The 21,324-nt window shown below is 42.0% G+C and overlaps 1 protein-coding gene across 1 annotated transcript in view; it reads left to right on the forward strand.

Moving 5' to 3' along the window:
- LOC107308092 (sucrase-isomaltase, intestinal-like) overlaps positions 1–21,324 on the forward strand; it is a 43,794-nt gene that overhangs the window by 7,536 nt on the left and 14,934 nt on the right. The window contains exons 4-13 of the mRNA XM_015851689.2: positions 487–583; positions 1,386–1,498; positions 6,949–7,074; positions 7,631–7,762; positions 12,810–12,923; positions 13,046–13,162; positions 13,244–13,328; positions 16,246–16,363; positions 19,278–19,446; positions 19,975–20,091. Coding sequence (XP_015707175.1) covers positions 487–583; positions 1,386–1,498; positions 6,949–7,074; positions 7,631–7,762; positions 12,810–12,923; positions 13,046–13,162; positions 13,244–13,328; positions 16,246–16,363; positions 19,278–19,446; positions 19,975–20,091 — 1,188 coding nt within the window. The remainder of the gene's footprint in view (positions 1–486; positions 584–1,385; positions 1,499–6,948; positions 7,075–7,630; positions 7,763–12,809; positions 12,924–13,045; positions 13,163–13,243; positions 13,329–16,245; positions 16,364–19,277; positions 19,447–19,974; positions 20,092–21,324) is intronic.

Consider the following 21,324-nt stretch of genomic DNA (forward strand, 5'->3'; position numbering starts at 1 on the left):
GAGAATTTGATGCTTCTCATTCGAGTCTTTCTCATGGTGCAGTACTTATCAGAAAAACAATGTTTTATGTATCAAAACCTTGAGTCAGGAAAGCATTTAATCTTGCTCCCTGATCGATCCCCATTCACCCAAACAAGTTGGGCTTCAGCAGGATTTATTAAAAGTTTGGCAAAACTGAGGTCAACGGATGATGAATAATGTCTCTACAAGAGCATGTTTTCCCTTGTCTTTTTAGAGGGTTTAGCAGAACACAGAAGGTTGTGTTGAGAGGCTATTAAGGAGCACTGTATTGAGGCAGAAAAGCAGCTCTTGTTCTATCAGTTTGACTTCACACCAGTTTAGATGAAAAAAATCTCCAACCTTTTGAAACAAGTCTCTAACTATGCATGAATGAATTTTCTTGTCTTTGAATACGTACCTGGCTAACCAAAACTCTGTAAAAAATGGCAAAAAATAACTATACTTAACATGTTTCTTTTGTTTCAGCCGCTTGCCAATCTCTATGGCGTTCACCCTTTCTACATGTGTGTAGAGGATGACTCCAATGCTCACGGTGTTCTCCTTCTGAACTCCAATGCACAAGGTAGGCAGATGTGCAGATTCCCTATGCAGACTGCATATAGAAAGGCAGTAAATTAGTAAATACAGAATCAATAGATAAATAAATAAATAAGCTGTTTCGGAGATTGCTTTTTTCAATGTGGTACAGTACAACAGAATGCTGCATAATAGAGATTCCAGTAATTGCTTCAAAGTTTTCAAAGAGATTCCATCAGAATGGCTGTGAAACGAGGTAAGGCATTTTCAGGGAAAATATATGATTATTTTTTAAAAAAATAGTTGCATATAAAGGAAAGGGAGAAGGTAGAATAAATTTCCTCTGGGACTGGCATAACTGAATCAAATCAATTTAGGTTAGCCCTGTATTTTGTCTGCAGCAAGTATTTTGTGTGTTGCCATGGTCACCTTACTGTGTTAATCCAATAGTATAATTTCAGAAAAGGGGAATCTTCATTCAGTCTATAAAATCAGCTTCTCCTGGCAGGCAATGACTTCCAATAAGAAGATTAAAATAGCACAGAGGAACCCTAAACACAAGCTTGTGGTTCCTTGCGATATAAATGAAACAGACAAATGATTCTGAGCAATCTGTGTGGGTTTCTGTGATTTATTGCTGCATGAAGCCAATCAAAAGATGCAGATTGCAGAAAGTCTGGACAATTCCTAGCCCAGGTACAGGTCCTGTGTGCCTGTCTGGTCATATGGTAAAGTGTCAGGGAATGACCTCCATGCACCTCTACCTGGGGGACACACTAATGCTTGGAAAAGACCAGCGTGCTTATGCCAGGGTAAGTTTGTCCTGAGAACCTGTTTTTCCCTTTCAGATGTTTCTCTGAGTCCAAACCCATCCTTAACTTTCCGCACTATTGGAGGGATCCTTGACTTCTATGTCTTCCTTGGTCCAACTCCTGAAAATGTCATTCAGCAATACACAGAGGTTAGTAGGAAGTGCTTAGGGCCATGTGGGGCAGTGCCTTGAAAGGAGCTCCATCGGTGCTGGGTTAACAGCAGGCAACTCAGCCGAAGCTTGGTCCCGCCTCTCATACACAGTGACAGCTGATGTGAGAGCAAACAGCAGAAAAAAATCCTATCATACATCAGTATTAGAGGAAGACTAAGGAGAGCACAAACTGTTATCAGTAAGAAAATAAAAGAGGACGGACTGAAATGCATTTTTGCTGAAGCCCCCCTCCTGCACAGTTGTGCTCAGCTACTAGGCATGAAAGTTTAAACAGGGGAACAGTAGCAGGCTTCTTGTAGTGAGAATGGTGATTGCTTGCTCCTTGTTTCCACTGGGAATACGGCGCTACCTTAGTCTGCAGAAGATGAACATTAGAGGCAGAGAAATCCTATAATAGGAACGGTATACTTGAACAGACCATCAAAGGAGGCTGGAAATGTCCCCTGCCAGAAGCTGGTAAGAACAAGTTGGCCAAATATTGATCTAGATTTGCCTCAGAGCCAGATGTTGATGTTGTGTGACGGTGTGCTGATGTTCAGGTGCTCCTCAAACCTTCCTTTCATTGGTATAGTATTATTATAGTACATTATTCTGCTCCATGATTCTCACTAATCAATACATTGAAAAGTAATATGGAAAGGCTGATAGGCAGAACATTGTTAGGAACTGATAAAAAACCAATGGATATTGTAAACAAAAGCCTTCCCATCAGTACCTGGTCTACACTGTTCATTACTACAGCAGAGGTGTTACCCTATTGCTCCACCTCTGGGATTTTTCCATAAGGGAAAGACATTTGTGTATATCACTGGATTCTGATTGTGTGGCCCACTCTCACAACATATGAACACTATCTATGATATAACCATCCTAACATGTGGCTGATAGTGTAGTTTTCTCCTTGTTTTTCATTTTGTATTCTGCTGAGGGTGGTGGACAGATTTTCCAGCCCTTTCCCTTTTGTTGTCTCCTTGATTTGCATGAATCAGAGAGCTTGTGAGAGGAGGAAACAACAATGAGGAGCTTAGTCTGCTCTATTAACATGATTAAAGCAGCTGTTTTTTCCCCTTAGTCTAAATCAGCCATCTTCTTTTTATTATTATTTTTATTTTTGCTTCATTTGCATGCAAAGAAAGAGCTCTCATGATTGTTTTGATCTGGTGCAACTTCTTCACTCCGGGGCTTCCAAAGGCTTCTTGATGACAGGGAGGTGTCTGGCAGCAGTCTGACTGCTAAGAAGGCAGGATGAAGGAGATTGGGGGTGGTTTGAGTTGCCCTTCCCTGGTTTGACACTGACTTTTACCAAACGTGTGGGCACCTTGTGTTTTAGAGCTCTTGGGTGAAAATGGCCAAAGGTTCAAACCTTGCTTGAAGAGGCTTCTGCACCAAGAGGTGGTTTGTATTGCTCCTGCTCTGCTGCAGAACTGGGAGCAGGAGGCATTAAAAGGATGCTGAGCACAGATGGGAATGTTTGGAAGCTTTATCGCTGCTGGACTACTGAGGTGTAGAATGAACTTCAAAGGCATCAAACCTGTGCTTAGCAGGAGAGCTGCGTATTGATTCTGGTCCAATTAGTCTGTGTTTCACTAATGAAAACTCATGTATCTGCATTTGAGAGCAGAGATGTGGAAAAACCTTATTTACTCCCGTCTCACAGAGTATAGCATAACTATTTGCTTTTCAGCTGCCCAGTGTTTTCCAAATAACTGAGAATACATGAGGAAATTGCTGGTTTGGGAGTGTATAAGCAGTTGTTACCCAGCGAGAGCTATCTGTACAAACATGGCAGGTGACAAGTTCCTCCTGGTCACCAAATGCAGCTGATGCATTAACTGGGACCATGCATTAACCAGCTCTGTTTTAAGCAAGGAAAGTGCTGCTTTACTTCCTCCTCTCAGACCTGTGAGACAGTTCTGGGTGAAGGGACCTCAGGAGCTCTCCAGTTCCACCTCCTGCTTGAGCAGTAACACAGAGACCTGCCTTTTACTATATGGCATTTATAATTTAGTTCACATCATCCATTTGAAATGCCCATAGTAATAATGTCATCTGTCCAACAGCCCAACACAGGGAGAGGGAATGCTGTTCACCTGCTTCCTGGGCACGGCTTTTAGCTGCTCACTGAGCTTTGCTCTCACTGAGGAGACCTCCTAGATGTATCTGCTCTCAAATGCATCTGAGAGAGCTTCAGAAATTACATAAGGCTAAGTTATGCAAACCCGGGTAAACTGACAGTGAATCTATTAAACACCACTCAGTTATTTATGAACCAAGTGCAGGAGGAATGGTGGTATCAAAAATAGGATCTTTTTTTCTACTTCTGCACTGCTGTATCTTTTTTTTCCCCCCTTTTTGTCAGTTTGGATCCTCCATATGTTTGCTGTTTCTGCATTTCTCATGTTTTCCTCCCTCAGTTCCCCCTCTATACCTCATTTACCTTTTCTGATGCTTTGCAAGTCAGTTTTTCCTATCAGATTTTCTCTATGCACTGCATTTTGTGTTCATTTGTATGCAGAATGCAATCTATATGAATTAACTAGATCCTAAATATGTAGCAAATCCAACCCAACTTTCAGGTTTGCAGAATCTCATCTCTGCCCCTGCCAATCCATCTGCACGTAGGTACCATATGCCACTTACTTTATCAGGAAGCTTCAGGGGGATCCATTAGAGAGAGTCCAAAGTATAATTAGAAGAAAGAACATTTGTTTTCCCAGCTGCCCTGTTTTCATCCTTCCTCTTCAGATGTTCTCTTCATTCCGATTACGCTTACCGTAGCTGCTTCAGCCTGGCCAACCTGGGGAACTAATTGCTTTAAAAGTTAATATCTTGCTTGCAAGGTAGATTTTCTTCCATTTGTTTAACTGTAATCCCGAACTCCTCAAGGGATGCTGTCACAAAATACCGCCTTGCCTCAGGGCAGCTATAAGGTCTGCAGAGCCAGGGTGCAGAACACAGCCAACCCACAGCATTCCCCAGTGCTGGGGACAAGGCAGTGCCCCAGGGGAAGGCCCTGCCTGGTGTCTGGATGGCCACAGCCTAACCTCTGCCCAGCTGCCAGTTCAGCACACAGGGCACTCAGTGCAGCACAGGTTGGAAGTTAATCCCCATCCAGCTCTTGGATTTGGCATGGGAGATGTCCCAGGCTCATCAGCACGTCCAGGAGAGACCTGAGGCATTGCAGGGCTCCCTCCAACTGTGTCTGGACTGATGGCAGCCAGCTCAGAGGATGACTGTGTGCTGGTCTCTGTGCCATGCAGGCATCTTGCCAGGGCACCGGGCTCTGCATCCAGTAGCAGGATTAATATTTATCAGCTGTTTTTTCATCTTCCTCTTATCCGAGGGAAGAAGCCAGTACACAAATGGTTTTGTTTCATCAGGGAGTTCTTTTGTTTTGTTCTGCTTTTTTAACCTTTATTGGAGAGGTCATTCTCTGTTTACTGTCGAGAAAACATAGGCAGACTGTGCAGCTGCTTTTGGAGCACAATGGTGGGGTTCACAGAGATTATCTTGCAGCATGGCTGTGTTAAAACGAGTTCTGCTGCCTCCTCGGATGAATATGTCTGTGATATGGTGAGTGCAGTTGTGATAGAGGAGCAGACTTGCCCTGAAGGTGCTGTGCTGGATGCTATAGTGCTATGCTGCAGGTGCCCAGAGGATAATCCTAAGCCATTTCTTCTGCCCAGCTCTCCACAGGAAACACCAGCAGAGCTGGAAGGATGGTCTGAGGGATCTGGGGTCTGCATCTGGGGAGACTGCACTGCGGTGGCAATAGCACATCTCTGCTCACTGGTGTCCCCATATGTGATTTGAGGCCACAGTCATCTGTCCAGGGCCTCTCACGGCAATGGTGCAGTGCCAACCTGCTGGTAGCTGTGCTTACTTCTTCTCTTGGCTTCATTTCCAGCTGCACACAGGAGGCTAGGAGGCTGAAGAGGGTTGAATCTGGTGGAATGGGACAAGGAACAGGCACATGAGGGGTGCAGTGCTCAGCCCGAACTCAAACCATTAACCACCAGGCGTTCTGGCCCCTTACTGCTTGCCTTAGGCAAGAGATCCCAATCAGTGAACATATACTGTGCAGCCAAATCTGTAATGCTGAGTGTATGAAGTTGACCTGTCTGTTCACAAACCATCCTCAGTTACAAACATGTGACCCTCAGCGTTCTCCCCTGAAGTGCTCAGGGGCATTAAAACACCCACTGCTTTTCCTCGATTTATTTTTCTGTCCACTGCAGCTTGCACTTCCCATCACCTCTACAGTCTGTGACATCTTCTAGAGCAATTTTAAGTCCAGCTGCCCCTGGTCAGATTCTGTACAAATTCATGAAGGAAGAGATATCTCTATGCATTGAAACTGGAAGGCTTAGCTATGCAACTGATAGGAATTGCCAGGAGTGTATCCTTTTATCTAATTAAAGTTGATGGATTTTAGCTGCCAATATTCAAGTTTTATTCTTTTCCACTTCCTAGCGTAATTAGGTATGGAGATTCATAAGGAAACAAGGGAGGAATGGTTACTTAGCCAAAGTGAGTCAATAGCTGTGACTGATTAATAATCATGGGTGCTTACTAGCTACTAGACTTTCATGTGTTGCCTGCAAGGGTCTTAGAATCACCGAACAAAAGCTAATTTCATGGGACCTAACTGTTTAAAATGGGAATGAGGCTTTTGAAATATCTACCCCAGAAAACAGTGGTGTATAGCAATGAGACAAGGGAGGATTTCACTATCTTTCTCAAAGTGACCTGCTGTTGTTTGATGCCCCAGCAGCTTCCCTGGCAAGCAGACCAGGATACCTCGCACATCCCTACCTGCAAACAAGTTTCCTCATGCAATTTGCAGCTGAATTACACAGAGCAGGTGGAAATCAAATATTTATGAAGTAGTACTTAACTCATAACTGTGTTTCAGTTGAGAATTTTGATGGAGCAAATGGTAACTCTGACCTTGAGGGGATTTGTTGACACCTGGCAACCCATTGCTGTGGGCCAGCAATATCAGCAGTCAGTCATGAACAACTGGATTTCATCAGGGAGGTGTGCAAATACGATTAAAATTTCAGAGAGTTCAAATAAACATCAGATGAATTTGTTCAGCTGGATGTGGCAAGAGAAATCAGCAAAGCAGACATTGCGTGCAGTGCCAGAGATTTGCTTTCTGTTGACCAAAGGGTTAGGTCCACCAGGAGAAACTGCTTTAAAGCCCGTGTTAAAGCGAAGTATATTATACATTTTACAATGAATTATGTGGTGCAGTGAGTTGACTGAGAAAGTAAGGGGCATTTTAAATGTGTGTGATACTTGTGTTCTGGTCTTTGTGGCTTAAATGAGCTGGGAGCCTCTCCTGGTCTTTCAGGATTATTAATCTCCCTAAAATCTTCACCTCAGCTTTTGAACTTCTGTATTCCTCATTCCTGCTCCAGGCCATTGGACGCCCGCACATGCCTGCCTACTGGTCTCTGGGATTTCATCTGTCCCGGTGGGGTTATCCCAGCCTTGATGTCGTAAAGGAAACTGTTGAACGCATGCACCAGTATGATATCCCCTTTGTAAGTAAGAATCTTTCTCCATTTGTGCTCATTTCGAAATCTGAAATGAGGTGAATAAAATTATATTAGGGAAAATGTGATGATCCCATGAATAGAATCGTAGAACAAAAAGATGTTCATAATCTGTAGTGGATTCACAAGCCATTTCTGCACAATATCTTTACAAAGCTCAGAAGAATGTTTAGAATGGGCTTTAAATATGAGATTTAAGTGCTGCTTCTGGCTGTGTTGCAGGCAGGCTGGGCTTGGGCTTGCTTTAATGCTGTTATAACAATTTATTGGTGTATGGCAGTACAAGGTGCTGGTAAACACAAACTATGGCAGAGCAGACAGATATCACTGCCAAGTAATTGCTAACCTAGGACTTCCATGTATCCATTTTGTCTGTTGCTGCCACAGAAATTTATAGGGGCTTGATTTGGCCTCAGTCAGTTACAGTGATTATAATCAGTCTCTTAGGTCTCATTTCATAGGTTAATTCCTCCCTAGGAACACGGCTGCACCCATTCTGATTTTCTTTTTAAAATACATCAATGTTTGCTTTTAAAATGCTTAGGATGTCCAGCACTTCGATATCGACTACATGGATCGTCGCCTGGACTTCACCTATGACAAAACGAATTATGCAGGTCTGCCAGAGTACATCAAAGAGCTGAAGACAGAAGGAATGCACAGTGTCATTATTCTGGTAAATTAAAAACATTGTTAATTATTTTTCCATTTATAAGAACTATTTGCATCACGGTACTCATGGCGGTATCCAGGTGCTAACGCATACATGCTGTTGTGGAACATATTCTATTTTTGTCATTTACTGAGGAGAGCTGAACAACAATTTCTTGCAGACGTCACATTTAAATGTGCTGCATTTATCACATACCTGTGTGTGCCAGTATTATCTCTTTACCGTAACATCAATTTTCTTTCATTTATTCCACTCACCTACAAAAAAAATTCGCCTCTTTTCAGGTCTGAGTTGAGATAGCATTGCTTTAATGCTGTTCTTTTTCTGATAATGAACAAATGAATTTAACGTGCAGACAGAAATAGCTGAATAGTGGAAAAGATCTACTCACAATCAATGAGTATAGCTGGTAACTATAAATCACGTTGCCTTTATGCTTTCTTTTCATCTGAATTAATGTAAGAGAAATCTGTTTGCACAAAAAAATTTTCCATCGAGGGAAACTCAAAAGAATTAATTTGAGCAGAAGTGAAAATCAGAGGTTTCCATTTTCCCTTGTCAGATTTTCCAGCAAGATTGCCATCTCCCTCCAGCAGCCCCCATACATGTCCTTGAACTGAAATCACTTTCCTTTCGAAGTAAATATAGAAAATGTTAGTGGTGGTAAAGAAACTAGAGGCGCGTAAATTAAATAATAGTCTTTGATGAGTCCATAAGACATTGCTCTGCAGGGCCCTAATGCAGTACAGTACTGCACAGCCTGGCTAAGTCAGGGGTGGTGGCATGACCTCCTATTTCTGTGATGGGAAAGTGCAGGGATGCTAAGACCCAGAGAAAGGAGCAAGTGGGCACAAAGTGCTGCTGAAGAGAACAGAATCATGATCTATTCACTGTGATCACTAGGGACAGGGTTAGAAAAAAAAGTAACTTAAATTGCAGCTATAAGTAAATAAATAAACATATATATATAATGTACAGTAGGTTGAAGTGACCCACAGGATGCAATGACCCTGCAGGGACATCTCCAGTTCTTTTCTGCTGCCATTCCCACCTTTTATTTTCCAGCCTAAGTGGTCAGCTTATACCTTTCATTAGGTTCTTATATAGCTCAAATTGCCAGTCTCACATCCTGCTGTTTGTGTTCTTGATATACTTATTTGCAGAAGCTTATTTTCCCTCAGCCCTTTTTCTACAGTTTAAATGAACAAAGGTATTTTACTCCATTTTCATGGGGTGTGAGCTTCAGATCCCTTTGTAGTGGCTCCTCCTCACTGGTGCTTGGGTTTGGACACAGTCTGTCTAGTAAATACCTGGATTTCACTGTCTCCAGACAATGTTTCTCCAGTGTTTGGAGAATGGCAGTCATATTTCCCTAATTCTATCAAAAATGTCTCATATGACAAAGATCTGCATCACTTTTGCCTCCACTATATTGGTGGCTAATCTTTGTAATATTACCAGTTAATCCAGATGAATTGAGACAGATCACAGATGTTTAAGCCCTAAGCTGATCCAGCCTTTTAAAAATAAGGGTCATATTTCTCCCTTGATCAATGGTAGTGTCTTCAAAGGCTTGAGGGGACAATACACTGAACAGCAGAGTCCAAATCTGTGGGATTATGCCTTTATTACTGGTGGTGGTATGTTAAACCTTTCCTGAAGCTGAGGTAACCGGGAGCTTCTGCAGTTTCCCAATCTAAAAATCCCAGTTTTCTGTCAAATAGCAAATCAGAAGTCTCCCCCTGGTCTTGTTTTCCCCCCTAGATTTGTTGGGAAGTTTAGCATACTGCTGAGGGTGGGCCAGGCATTCCATTCTTGGAGGAAGCTTCCATCCTTGGAACACTAACATAATTAAGTCACTTTGATGTAGAGCAATTTCAATTAAAAAATAGCCCCAAATTAACTGGATACATCTTTGTAAGTAGCTTGAGAACATGTACTTGAGCACATACACAGACAGGAGTGAGTGCTTTCTCCAATTGCTCTGCAGTTTGGGCTCCCTCCATCTTTCAACACCTCTCTAAAGATCACCTAACCTCTTAGAGTTTAAACACCTCAACATTTAAACACTACCTGATTATTTAATGAGTTATCTTAAGTTTGTGAGACATGAATATAGAGTAAAACACTGAGTTTGAGGTAGCTCTTGCCCTTTGGTAAAGGCATGGTAATCACTCCTTTCTCATCAAATTTAGGATGTCTCCAATTGTTTCACACTTTCTGCTGTGTAGGAAGCTACAAGGATGAAGTCACATTATAATGGGTGAGGTACATTATCTTCTTACTTGTGAACTTCAACAGTGCTTTCAAAGCACTTTCAGTTCCTCAGAGCTTGCTGGAGCAGGGCAAGTAGCTGTTGTTATATAAATCTGAATTCAGTAGTTAGGCAGATACAATGAATGTAGTAATCATTCTTCAGTTACACAATAAGCCCATGTGAATACTAACAGGAGCCCCTTCTTTCCCCCCTCAACTAATCTGTAAACAAGGACTGTGTTTTGCTCCATGTCTTCAGATATACTTGTCATAAAGAGCACAGGCAAGATCCAGTTTGCTGTCCATTTCTGAAAAGCTCCTGGGAAGTCCAGGTTGCACTCCTAGTGACATTTTTTGCCTTCACTTTATTATATACAACTACCATTACTTCTGTCAAATTTTGGCTGTTACTTTTGTTAGTGATCTCCATCATTCCCATTGGTTGAGTCAGGAGCTGAAACAATAGGAAAAGTTTTGTTCCCCAATGAGGAGAGCCATGCTAACCGCAATCAAGACAAGTATAATCGAGTCTGATACAGAAAGAACTATTTTCTGTTTAGATCCCCTTTGGCAGTGACAGTAATGAGTAAGTTGCCCAAGTGCAGCAGACTGTTGGCTACCTCATGTTGATTTCAGGAAATGTGCTCTGATTGCTGTCACTTCATGTCATGTAAAACCTCCAGTAAAAGAGCTGTGAATGGATTCCGCTCATCTCTATTTGGTCTGCAGCTGTTGCCTCACCATCCAGAAGCCTAGCCCTCATTGCATCCAGTGCTGAGAGCTCTCCATGCCTATGGCTACTTTGGTAGCAGCGGGGCTTCTCTCAGTGTAACCCCTCAGCAGTTCTCTCTCCTTCTGTCTTTCAGAGGCAACCTGCATGTAAGGGAGATTTTGCACAAGTGTCATTACTTTGTCATCATTGCTGTGCTGAATAAGGTGCATAATTTGGCTGTGACTTGTTCTGAGTCAGAAGAAACATTTAGAAACAAAGGAAAGTTCTGAAAGTAAAAAATTATTAGAATGAAAAATTATAAACATTATTAGTGGAGAGGAGCTCTAAATAAATACCTTCTATACCTTCCATTAAAACACACCAACAATGAAAACAGCTAGAGATGACATGAGTGAGAATTTCTTTTTTTCTTAAGAAAAGAAGTCAGTGCAAACATGATCATGATTCAAAATAAGACTTAATGGCTTTAACACTTTAAAATCCAGCTATATGTACCTGTAGAGGCAAAAATTTCCAGAAATGAGATTTTATGGATATGCATTAAAGTCTATATTTGAGACCATAGGTGAAACTGTGCTGGTCTGGGTAAGTGCTAGGGGACGTACAGGTTTCAGAGCAGCCAGGCAGAGGTATGGTTGCTCAGCATCTCCTCTTTAAGAGCTGATAAAACATGAATTAGGGAAGGTTTAACAGATATGAACTTCCTTCTCCCATAAACAACCAATGGAATGCAAAACTAGGTCTGGGAGAGTTTATTTCTCTTTAGGACATAGCCAAACCTGCATAATATATTAGATTTATGCACAGGAATAACCTTTCGGCTGAAGGATACCAGAAGTTTGGATTAGGAGTAGCTAATTAAACTGATTTCTTCCAGCCTTTGAGTCTCTCGAGAGCCATATTTTCCACAATAATGAGATAATTACTGCAGATGGACAGTTTTCTCTTTTCCAAAACTGAACTATTCAATGAGTTAAAAACACTATAGACATTTACACTCTTTAATTATGGAAGTGATGTTGGAGCTACATAGTTAAAGCTGAACTTTATTTTGCAGTTAAAGTGAGGGTTTAGCAGGGGCTTTTGGTTTTGATACATGAAGAATACAATTTCCTGACCAGGGCAATAGCTGTTGTAGGGCTGACAAGTAAATCAGACAATTAATTTAGGCATTAAATTGAGTTTTAAAGCATGTCCTTAAAGGATGTTACCATTTGAGATCATATATTCTATGTCCCTCCGTTTTGTATTTAAACTCCAATAAATTTTTAATTAAAATTCCTTTGAATTATTGCTCAAGGAAGGACTGTTTCAGTTGCATTTCTATCTCTTGTGTGTAGTAACTGAAAGTTTTTTTTGGTTTTGTTTTTTTTTTTTTGCCTTAAGCAGAACCTGAGGGGATAACATTTTCTAAGAGAAAGGGGAAGAATTCCCTTCTAAAATGGCTGCAATCTTCCTTCATTCTAAATAATACAAAGCAGATAGCTGCTCCCAATTAGGGGCATTCCACTAAGCACACTAACCTCCTTTTATTCACAGTTGGCTGCTGAGCAGAGTTCTTCACTGGCATCTCAGAGTTTTCCAGCTATTATTACTTCCTGGTATGGAAAGCCACCATTCTACCCAGGCACAGTTCAGGCCTCTCTTCAGTGAGCTCAATGGCCATTGATGACCATGCTGGGAATAGAAACTAGCAGTGTCCATGTAACTGGCAGTGGTGGGATTACCTTTGGACCATGATGGTGGCAGGAGGGGTGGTCTGCAGGATGTAAGCTGCTGGTGATGGGGAACAGAGAAGTTTGACCACTTGATGTGGAGAACTTGAGCTACTTTGCACCAGGCTGACATAAGACATGCTCAGCTGACATCGGGTCTGAAGAGAGGACTAACAAGGTTGGATGTGTCCCAACTCTGGACTGGATGATCTTTTAGGTCCTTTCCAACCCTGTGATTCTATGATTCCAATGTTTTTGCAGTGTGCATTAATAACATCAAATTGTTCTAAAATGTAGAAGTAGAAAACATAACATGAGATAAAGGAAGTGTAACCTCTGTTTTTAGGATCCGTTTATAAGCAAGGATGAAGAACCAGGTACTTACAGGCCATATGACCTCGGACAGGAAATGGGAGTCTGGATAAACAACTCCGATGGCGTAACTCCTGCTATTGGAAAGGTCAGTCTACTAAATTCTCTTAAGTGCTCTTAAGTGCTTAATCTGCTGTTGCTTGAAAGTGTTAAAGAAGAAGTATAGCAGAAATGAAAAAGTATCTGGACATTTGTACTTCTGGACTCTAGTCCTTGCCTCCTGGATACTCAGTGTTTCCTGACTACACCAACCCCAGGACAGTGGAATGGTGGACCCAGCTGTGTCTGGAGTTTAAGGATGTTCTTGACTACGACGGGATCTGGATTGTAAGTCTGAATATATTTGCCTTCCTTTCTTTTCAAAACAGAAAACATGGCTTTTGACGTGTCTTGCTCTCTTTATTAAAGGATATGAACGAACCATCCAATGACTTAACAGGCCAGCTTCCTGGATGTGCTGCTAATGATATCAATAACCCTCCTTACATTCCTAGTGAGTAAAGTTTTTTTTGCAAATCTCTTTCATAAACCCTTGGGAAAATTTTCTTTCTTTTCTTTTTCCAAGTGCATTGCTACAGATTCATTCAGGACACAATTGTCTCAGCTTCAGCAGAGTATCAAAAATACCTTCTTTGGTCACCAGGGCAGCCTTGCAACAGAACTAGAAGAACAGCCTTCCCTGATGAGCAACAGGTCTGCTCCATAGAAAGGGAGAGATAGCTATAGACTTAAATGGAGATTGATGGAAGGAGTAACTCCTCTGTCTTGCCATCATCTCTGCGGGTCCCAGGGCTGGGCAGGCCCTGACTTTTCTACAACTCATGACAAGAAAGGTTGCATATCCCCAGTGCCTTCATTATTTTTTCCTTCAGGAAAAAAAATAAATAAATAAGTAAATCCAGTCCTTTATTAGACACGAGCTATAGGCTAAAATTAAATTTTAAAATGCCCAGGCCTATGGGAGTCTGTTAAGAAGGGAAACACCTCTTCCAGTAGCTGAGATAATGGCTCGCTCATTATCCCTCTGGAAGCCCTGAGTGCTTACAATTAGTGCCAGTGCTCCAGCCAACATTACTCCAAGAAAGCCCTGCTTCCTGATCAAGGCTAAAGTACAGCAGGAAGCTGGGACAGAAATGAGGTATTGACAGTGAAGTACAGGAAATGTCCTCTTTTCCTCTTCAGACTGTTGTAATGTCATGTGAATTCCTCCTGTAATTTATGAAAGCTCATTTCACTCAGTGTACAAAAAAAAACCTTAAACATAACAAAAGCATGACATAAAATAATAAAAACATCGTAAATTATTGAAACCAGAAGCAGAGCTTTGAAATACAAGTTTGATGTTTGTTCCCTTCTGGGGGAAGCTGTTGGTTGTAATGGCCATATTTCAGCACTGTAGGTCTTGATCAAGTTCTCTTGTGCAGATGCACCTCCTTCTTCTTACAGTTCATAGTGTTGGTCTTCATTCTGCAGACAGAAGCCTGAGGCATTTATTCCAAGGTGTAGGAGGGCTGTTACCTGATGTTTTCTATCAATACTTAAGTGCTTCCTATTGTTTTCCACTTTATGCCAACACTGTGTGTGCCCTCAGTTGTCCACAACTCTGTCTGGTGCAGGTGTACAGTGGTGGGACCTGGGCAGCTCAGCCCAACAAGAAGTTAGAAGCTCCCTAAGTGGGGCTTTTGGAGCTCACTGTTGTGGTGGGCACCTGACCTTCCAACAGTCCCACTCAGTGCCTCAGGTGTTTGGCAATGCAGCCTTCAGTTTCCTTTTCTATATCATAACCACAATCACTTGGACCCATGGTTTGACCTTCTGAAAACAAAAGTCCTTCAAATCAATTTTCTTTAAAACACTTCAAAGTGGAGCTTAATGTGCAGTCTGTGGTACTGAGGCAGAATGGAGAGTATTCAGAATAAGAATGAAACACAAAGATATGACTTATGCAGCAGCATTTGCTTTCACATTCAGCCACCATTTTACAGGGCTCATAACTGAGTGTCACTAGGACATTAAGTGTAACTTTTGCTGGAATCTCAGTGTATTCTTTAATACTGTTCCAGTAAAGGATTCTTGGAAACTGCCTACAAAGTAAAGTATTTCTGATGCAGATCAGCCACACTGGAGCCTTTTTGTCTAAAGATCCAAGCACAAGGATTCCAGCATTGGTGGCCCAGCAGAGCAGACAGGCTAATGGGGTTTCAGGTGCAGAGAAATGCACTTTGTAGTAAAGAACTGCAAACATACAAAGTGTGATTTGGCATCAAAGTTTCCTGCTCATTGATAAGTATTTACCATAGTGCTTGAGCTCAGTTAAGTATGCAAAGGAGATCTATTTGACAACCTCTTATTTATTTATTTGTGTGGTAGAGGATTTTGTAACACTTGCAACCCCATCTCTAAAAATAAAGCCACTGTATGACCCAAACATCTGACCTGCCCAATTCCTGCTGAATTGCATACGGCATTTTCAGGGTGGCTACCTGCAGAGATGAGAATCACATTTTCCACACCAAATGGGTATTGCCAGCATCTCCTTAATGTGGGATCAAAGACCTGGCAGAATCTGTGCAGGCAATTCATATTTCTTCCCTTTGGCTCAGCTGGATCGGAGCTGTGCCAGCGAGGTCAGGGCTGCCCCTGACTGTTACTGAAGGCAAAAAGCTGCTGCTGCTTCCACTGCTTGTGATCTGCTGATGGAGAGTTACTGCATAACCCATCCATGTGTGAATACATTCATTATGATGTCCTTGCTCTCTTCTGTGCAGAGTATCAAACCATAGCAGATGGCCTCCCAGGGACTGCTGCATTTCATGCTATTCCCTCCCCTGTCAGTCCCTGCTCATTGCTCACGTGCTGCCTGGTGCTGTGACATCAGTCCTGCTGCCTTCTAAGTCTTAAGGGAAAAAAGAGCCATGAGTTTTGCCACAGCAGGGCAGGGTCATGATGCCTACCTACATGTGCAGCTGAGCACTAATCCAAGCCTGGATGTCATGATTTTATGTGAACACACAAAGTTCTGTTGGCATCTGAATTTCTGTGATGATTTGGTTTTTTAGTTATTTCTTTTTTCCTTGCTATTATGGAAAATCTGTAACCACGTGAAGAATATACATACATATTCTTACCTTAGCAATGCAGAAGTTTTCTCTCTGGCTATTACTGAGTACATGATGCCTGTACAGATGTTCCAAATTATATAGAACATAGAATTCAAACCTCATTAGTAGGGGTTACTCCATACTGTCAGGTCACTTTTGCCTACAGCTGCATGCTAACCTCCAATTGGTGAAGATCCCACAGTTCTTCAGCTTTCCCTCTTTCCAGGTCCCTTGACATTTTCACTCCTAAAAGCGTAGAAACACAAAGAGATCTGAACTGTGACATGCGATGTTTTGTGTCCTTCTCAGGCATTACTGGTCGCTCCCTGTCTCAAAAGACTCTGTGCCCCGACTCCAAGACGTACCTGGGGGAGCACTACAACACGCACTCTCTGTTTGGCTGGTCACAGACTGCTCCAACTTTCCAGTAAGTTCTCTAAGTATTTCAGTGAGTGGGTTTCAGCTGATGGTGAGACATTTTAAAACCAGCTGCTGTTACCTGAGAAGTCTGTAATGGTAACTAATAAGAAGCAGCTACACGTTTCACATTGCTGTTTGTCGTTAAGTATTTCAAGAAAAGAGACAGCAGAGGAAGTGGAATCTTTTCCACTTCTATTTTTCTCAGCTATAATCAGCTCTTCAATTGCTTCTTTCCTGCAAGGAAAGCAAGATGTTCCCATCCAGTGTTAGAGCTGTTCCCATCACAGAGCAGCACCAGGGAGATTCCTCCATCCCTTCACTACCGTGGCCCAAGCGGAGGAACTTCGTGGCTGCTGGTGAAGGATCTGTACTCAGCTTCCCAGCTGCTGCTGGAGCCACCTCTGATCTTGGCAGGCAGCATTTTGCATCTTGCCTGGGGCTCTGTGGGTACATGGCTGAGCTGCACTGCAGCAGGGTTGTTGTAGGCTACTGTAAAGCTGACCCTTTGCTACGGGGAAGCACGCAAAATGGGCTTGCACAGTCAGACTCCACTGCTGCCAGGCTGGAGTGACACGGAAACTGACTGATTAAATCAAATGGACAAATCACGCTTTTTCCAGCAGAGAGCTAAGACATGGATATATTTAATGACAGAATGTAAGTGCCAAAGCAGGGGTCCTTGGGCTGGTTTATTTTAGCACTTAGCGCACATTTGCACCAATTGTATTGTGGAGGCATCCAGGGGAGGTGGCTAAGTGAACCTATTTAAGGTGTTGATGCACTTGCAGCTCTGTGCCAAGCCTGGGGGAAGGAGAGCTCTGGGAAGAAGCCAGAAACAATCTGCTGACTCCTGTGCAGCCCAGCTTCACTGAGCAGAGCAGAAAGCTCTCAGCCCTTACCCTTGCTGGCCACGCATCCCAGGCTTCCCAACATCCAAAGAGGTTCTCCCATCACAGGAGCCTCCACCGGGGCTGTCTTTCAGCCTCTTCCAAGGTGGTGAATATTTCTTGTTCCCGTGCTGCTTATTTTATTCAGCCTTACTTCCTTCAGGAGCAGAGAAAGCCATGAAAAGCACCAGTAGAGACAGGATTTGCTGCAGAGCTATGGAAATCTGATGAAAAATATTACATATTCATCTGAGTTTCCTTTCACGGCTGGTTGTATACCATTTCTGTACTCACTCTTCACCATTAATATAGTAAATTAAATTACTGATAGAAATATTTAGCAAACCAGCATCAGCTGTAGGATATTGGCTGAGATAAATGACACATTCACAATTGTATACAAAACAATTCCAAGAATTATGCTAATGAAGCCAGAGAATAGGAAATGTGTCATCTCACCCATGTCTGCAGTCAAATGGCTTGAATTTGTATACAACAAACTAACTACAATCAGCCTGTGCATAGCTTAGGGCCAAGAGCTATTCACACATAATATCCTGTAAGTAATTTCAGTCCACAAATATATTTGAGAACATTAGAATCACTTCAGCAATAATTCATGATAGATTGAAAATTATCCAATCAATTACGCGCTTTAAATTGTTTTGCGCAGATCTGGGTCATAGTTGCATTGATCCAATATTACCCTCATTAGCACCTACTTTTGCAGGCAGAGCCAAATTTGTACTGTACAGACAGAGCAGAGGACTGGTATGCAGGACACCCTTAAAAAGGTTCAGGAGAGATTCCTGCCCCCGCAGTGCTTAAAAATGCAGTTTATGCACAACATGGAGTTTCATGCAGTCACTGGGCTCCGTGGTGGCCCTACAACACAAACCAAGCAGGTCCCACTTGGTCAAGAATTGGATCTCTTGCTGTACTCAGCCCATAAGTATCATCTTTGTAAGCCTATATGGAAGAAGTTGAGTTTAGTGTGGTTTTGTATATTATTTGTGTTCTTTTTTCCTATGGAAGCAAATATTGATACATTTTAAAGCCCCTGTGCCACTAAAGAAGCAAAGACAAATGTTGGCCATCACAAACACGGGTGAGAGCTCTTGCACAGATCTCATTAAGCAAAGTGAGAAGGAAGTGGATGGTGAGCAGCACGGTTAATATTCCAGACTGGGATTTCTCAGATGACCTGAGGAGTTTTGTTTCCCAAATCCTAATAAAGCAGAATTGAACCAGAGTTATGGCAATCTATAATATTGCAATATCTAATTCCATGCAGAGATTATCCTATCTTGATCAACTTTTAAATAGGTTTGTTAATAAGGCATATTTCACTTCATTCATCATCTGATAGTGCAGCAAAATCACTTCTAAAAGGTGAGGAAAAATTCATTCTGGCAGCAATTCTGTAATGAAACCTCATAAATCAAATGATGAAGGAAGTCAGAAGAAAAAGTACAAGAAAGGGATGACATTTTGAAAGATTATGTGTTTGCTTTCCGTATTGATTTTAAATGTTGGTTTGGTGATATTTCTTTCTTTTTCCCTCTAACTTTTAAGTCCAGGATATTAGGACTTTATTTGCCAATACAATTCTCAAGATAAATCTTATGTTGGGAAAAAAAAAAAAAAAAAAAAAAAAAAAAGTGTATATTTTACTTCTTAAGAAATGGTTGGTCACTAAATAAAATGAGTTAATATAGAAATAATTTCGATTTAAATTTTCACTTTGAGACAATACTGAGAATAATTGAAGTGCAAAATAGTTTTTGGGAAGCCCAGGCATATCTGACACAAAGCGTTTCATGGATCAGATAGATTTTAATTGTTTGGTCACTGAGTAAAACTTCTCGTTGTTTGCAGCTTTGGAGCCACACTTTCACATGACTCATGTTAGAGCAGTGAACGTTTCAAGAATAACACCATCTCAGATGAAACTGTGCTGGAAAGCTCAGGCTGATCATCTGACCTTTTGGTTACCGCTCTCATTTTTAACCACCTTGTTGCATTTTGTCACAGCGTTGTCCAGCAGGCAACTGGGAAGCGGGCGTTTGTCCTGAGTCGGTCTACCTTTGTCGGCAGCGGGAAGCACGCTGCTCACTGGCTGGGTGACAACAACTCGAAGTGGAAGGACATGCACTACTCCATCATCGGCATGCTGGAGTTCAACCTCTTTGGCATCCCCTTTGTGAGTCTGAAGTCCTTCAGGCAATTGCTGGCTCGTCCCCAATATCACTTTAAATTAACTCAAATGTTTTCTAAAATAAGCTGCTTGAGATGGCCAGCAGTAACAGCCTGCGTGGCGTAAGGAACTGTGGATTAGGGAAAGCTAAATGTCATCAATCTTGGCTGCTTGAAAAGAAACAAAAATAGCACTGCCAGCTTCAGATTAAATCACCGTGTGCCACCCCAAACAGACCTCATTACATGAAGTGTTTTATCGTTGAGCTACCTCTGTAGGTTTCTGACTGTGCAAGCTGGGCTGGAGGATCTGTATAATTACTGAAATATTTCAGATCTTCTACGGTGATGTGATGGATCAAGGAGCCACTGAAATCTCAGTCCCAGCAAAATTTGTGTCATCACATCCCAAAGCATTCTCAGGAAGTCATCAGAAATCAGTATCTCTTTCCAACATGTTATTTTTATTAAGAATCTTCTGTGTGTTCTCAGTTTGGGCCACAATTACACTTACACAATGGTGTTTTCTCTTCAGGTTGGTGCCGACATCTGTGGGTTTAACTCCAACACAACCTACGAGCTCTGTTTGCGCTGGACACAGCTTGGCTCTTTCTACCCATTTTCCAGAAACCACAACGCAGAGGGAAATGCTGTAAGTAAATGCAGTTACACAGAGCTGTAGTCCATGATTGCTAAACTGACAAAGATGATCTGTATTACTTTCTCAGAAATTAACCTGTCATTCATGGGTAAGCTTAACTGGGTTATAAGGAGTGCTGCAATGCAAAGAGGAACTACACAGTGAAGTACATTTTTCCTATCCATAATTCAAACATTAGTTAGGAATTCTGAGAAAATGTGTAGTATCTAACATCTGAAAGCCCTGTAGAGGTAAGATTTTAGTGGGAGCAATTAGTAATAGGTGAATGGTTGGACTGGATGATCTTTTAGGTCTTTTCCAACCTTGGTGATTCTATGATTCTACGATTCATCTTCTTCATCTTGCGTGGCATGAAATAATGCAGCCTCAGACCTGAGCTGTGGCTTCAACTTATCATGGAGTCCTTTCAAGACTTGTCTCAGACAGAAGTATTGTCTTGTTTCTAACTATGAACTTTATAAGCACGCTGTGTTATGTGCAGCTTTGATGGAATGTCTGTGCTCATTCCATAACTGCCCTTTTATTATTATTTTTTCCTTCTGTAAACTGGTCTGTGCAATATTGGGGTTAAGGTTATTAGCTAACCTTCAGCTTTCTTTACAGTCCTGTCATCAAAATGTTGTAACATTTATATCTCCCAGAAAGACCTTTTCTGTGTGAAAGTATGATGTCCACCCAGAAATGGAGCAAAGCAGGAATAATAGCTTACAGTGATGTCCCTAAGAGAATCAGAATTTACTCTGTTGTGGAGCAAAGGAAGGCAGGAGCAGTGCCTTCTGCTGGGGTATAAGCACTATGGAGTCAGGGAAGATGACAAAGGAAAAGGAGCTCACCCTTCCTGATGAGTTGTGACAACTCAAGAAGAGTGTAATCTCTATCCAGAGATGCTGCTGACTCCTAAATGAGAGTAAGGAGGGTTTAGCTCCATGGGTGAGCCATACCTCTCATGCTCAACCACTGTTTCAGGCCATGACCTGGCAGTTCCAGTGCACCTGTCATCTGCAATAATTCCTGAGATGTGCTGGTATTTCTCTCTAGGAGGATGAGTGGCTGTAGGGCTTTAGGTGCTGTTACAGATAACTATTTTCTATTTACTGCTGTTTACTATAATCAAAGGACCCTTATCTGTGTAGGTCCACTTGTCCCTTTGGGCATGCAAACTGGGATGTGACCCGGGTGAGTGAGCGTTATTAACATTCGCAGGATTTAATAGGCAATTTAATA

Source organism: Coturnix japonica, chromosome 1 (assembly GCF_001577835.2).
Source record: "Coturnix japonica isolate 7356 chromosome 1, Coturnix japonica 2.1, whole genome shotgun sequence".
In the NCBI taxonomy this organism is placed as follows: domain Eukaryota; kingdom Metazoa; phylum Chordata; class Aves; order Galliformes; family Phasianidae; genus Coturnix; species Coturnix japonica.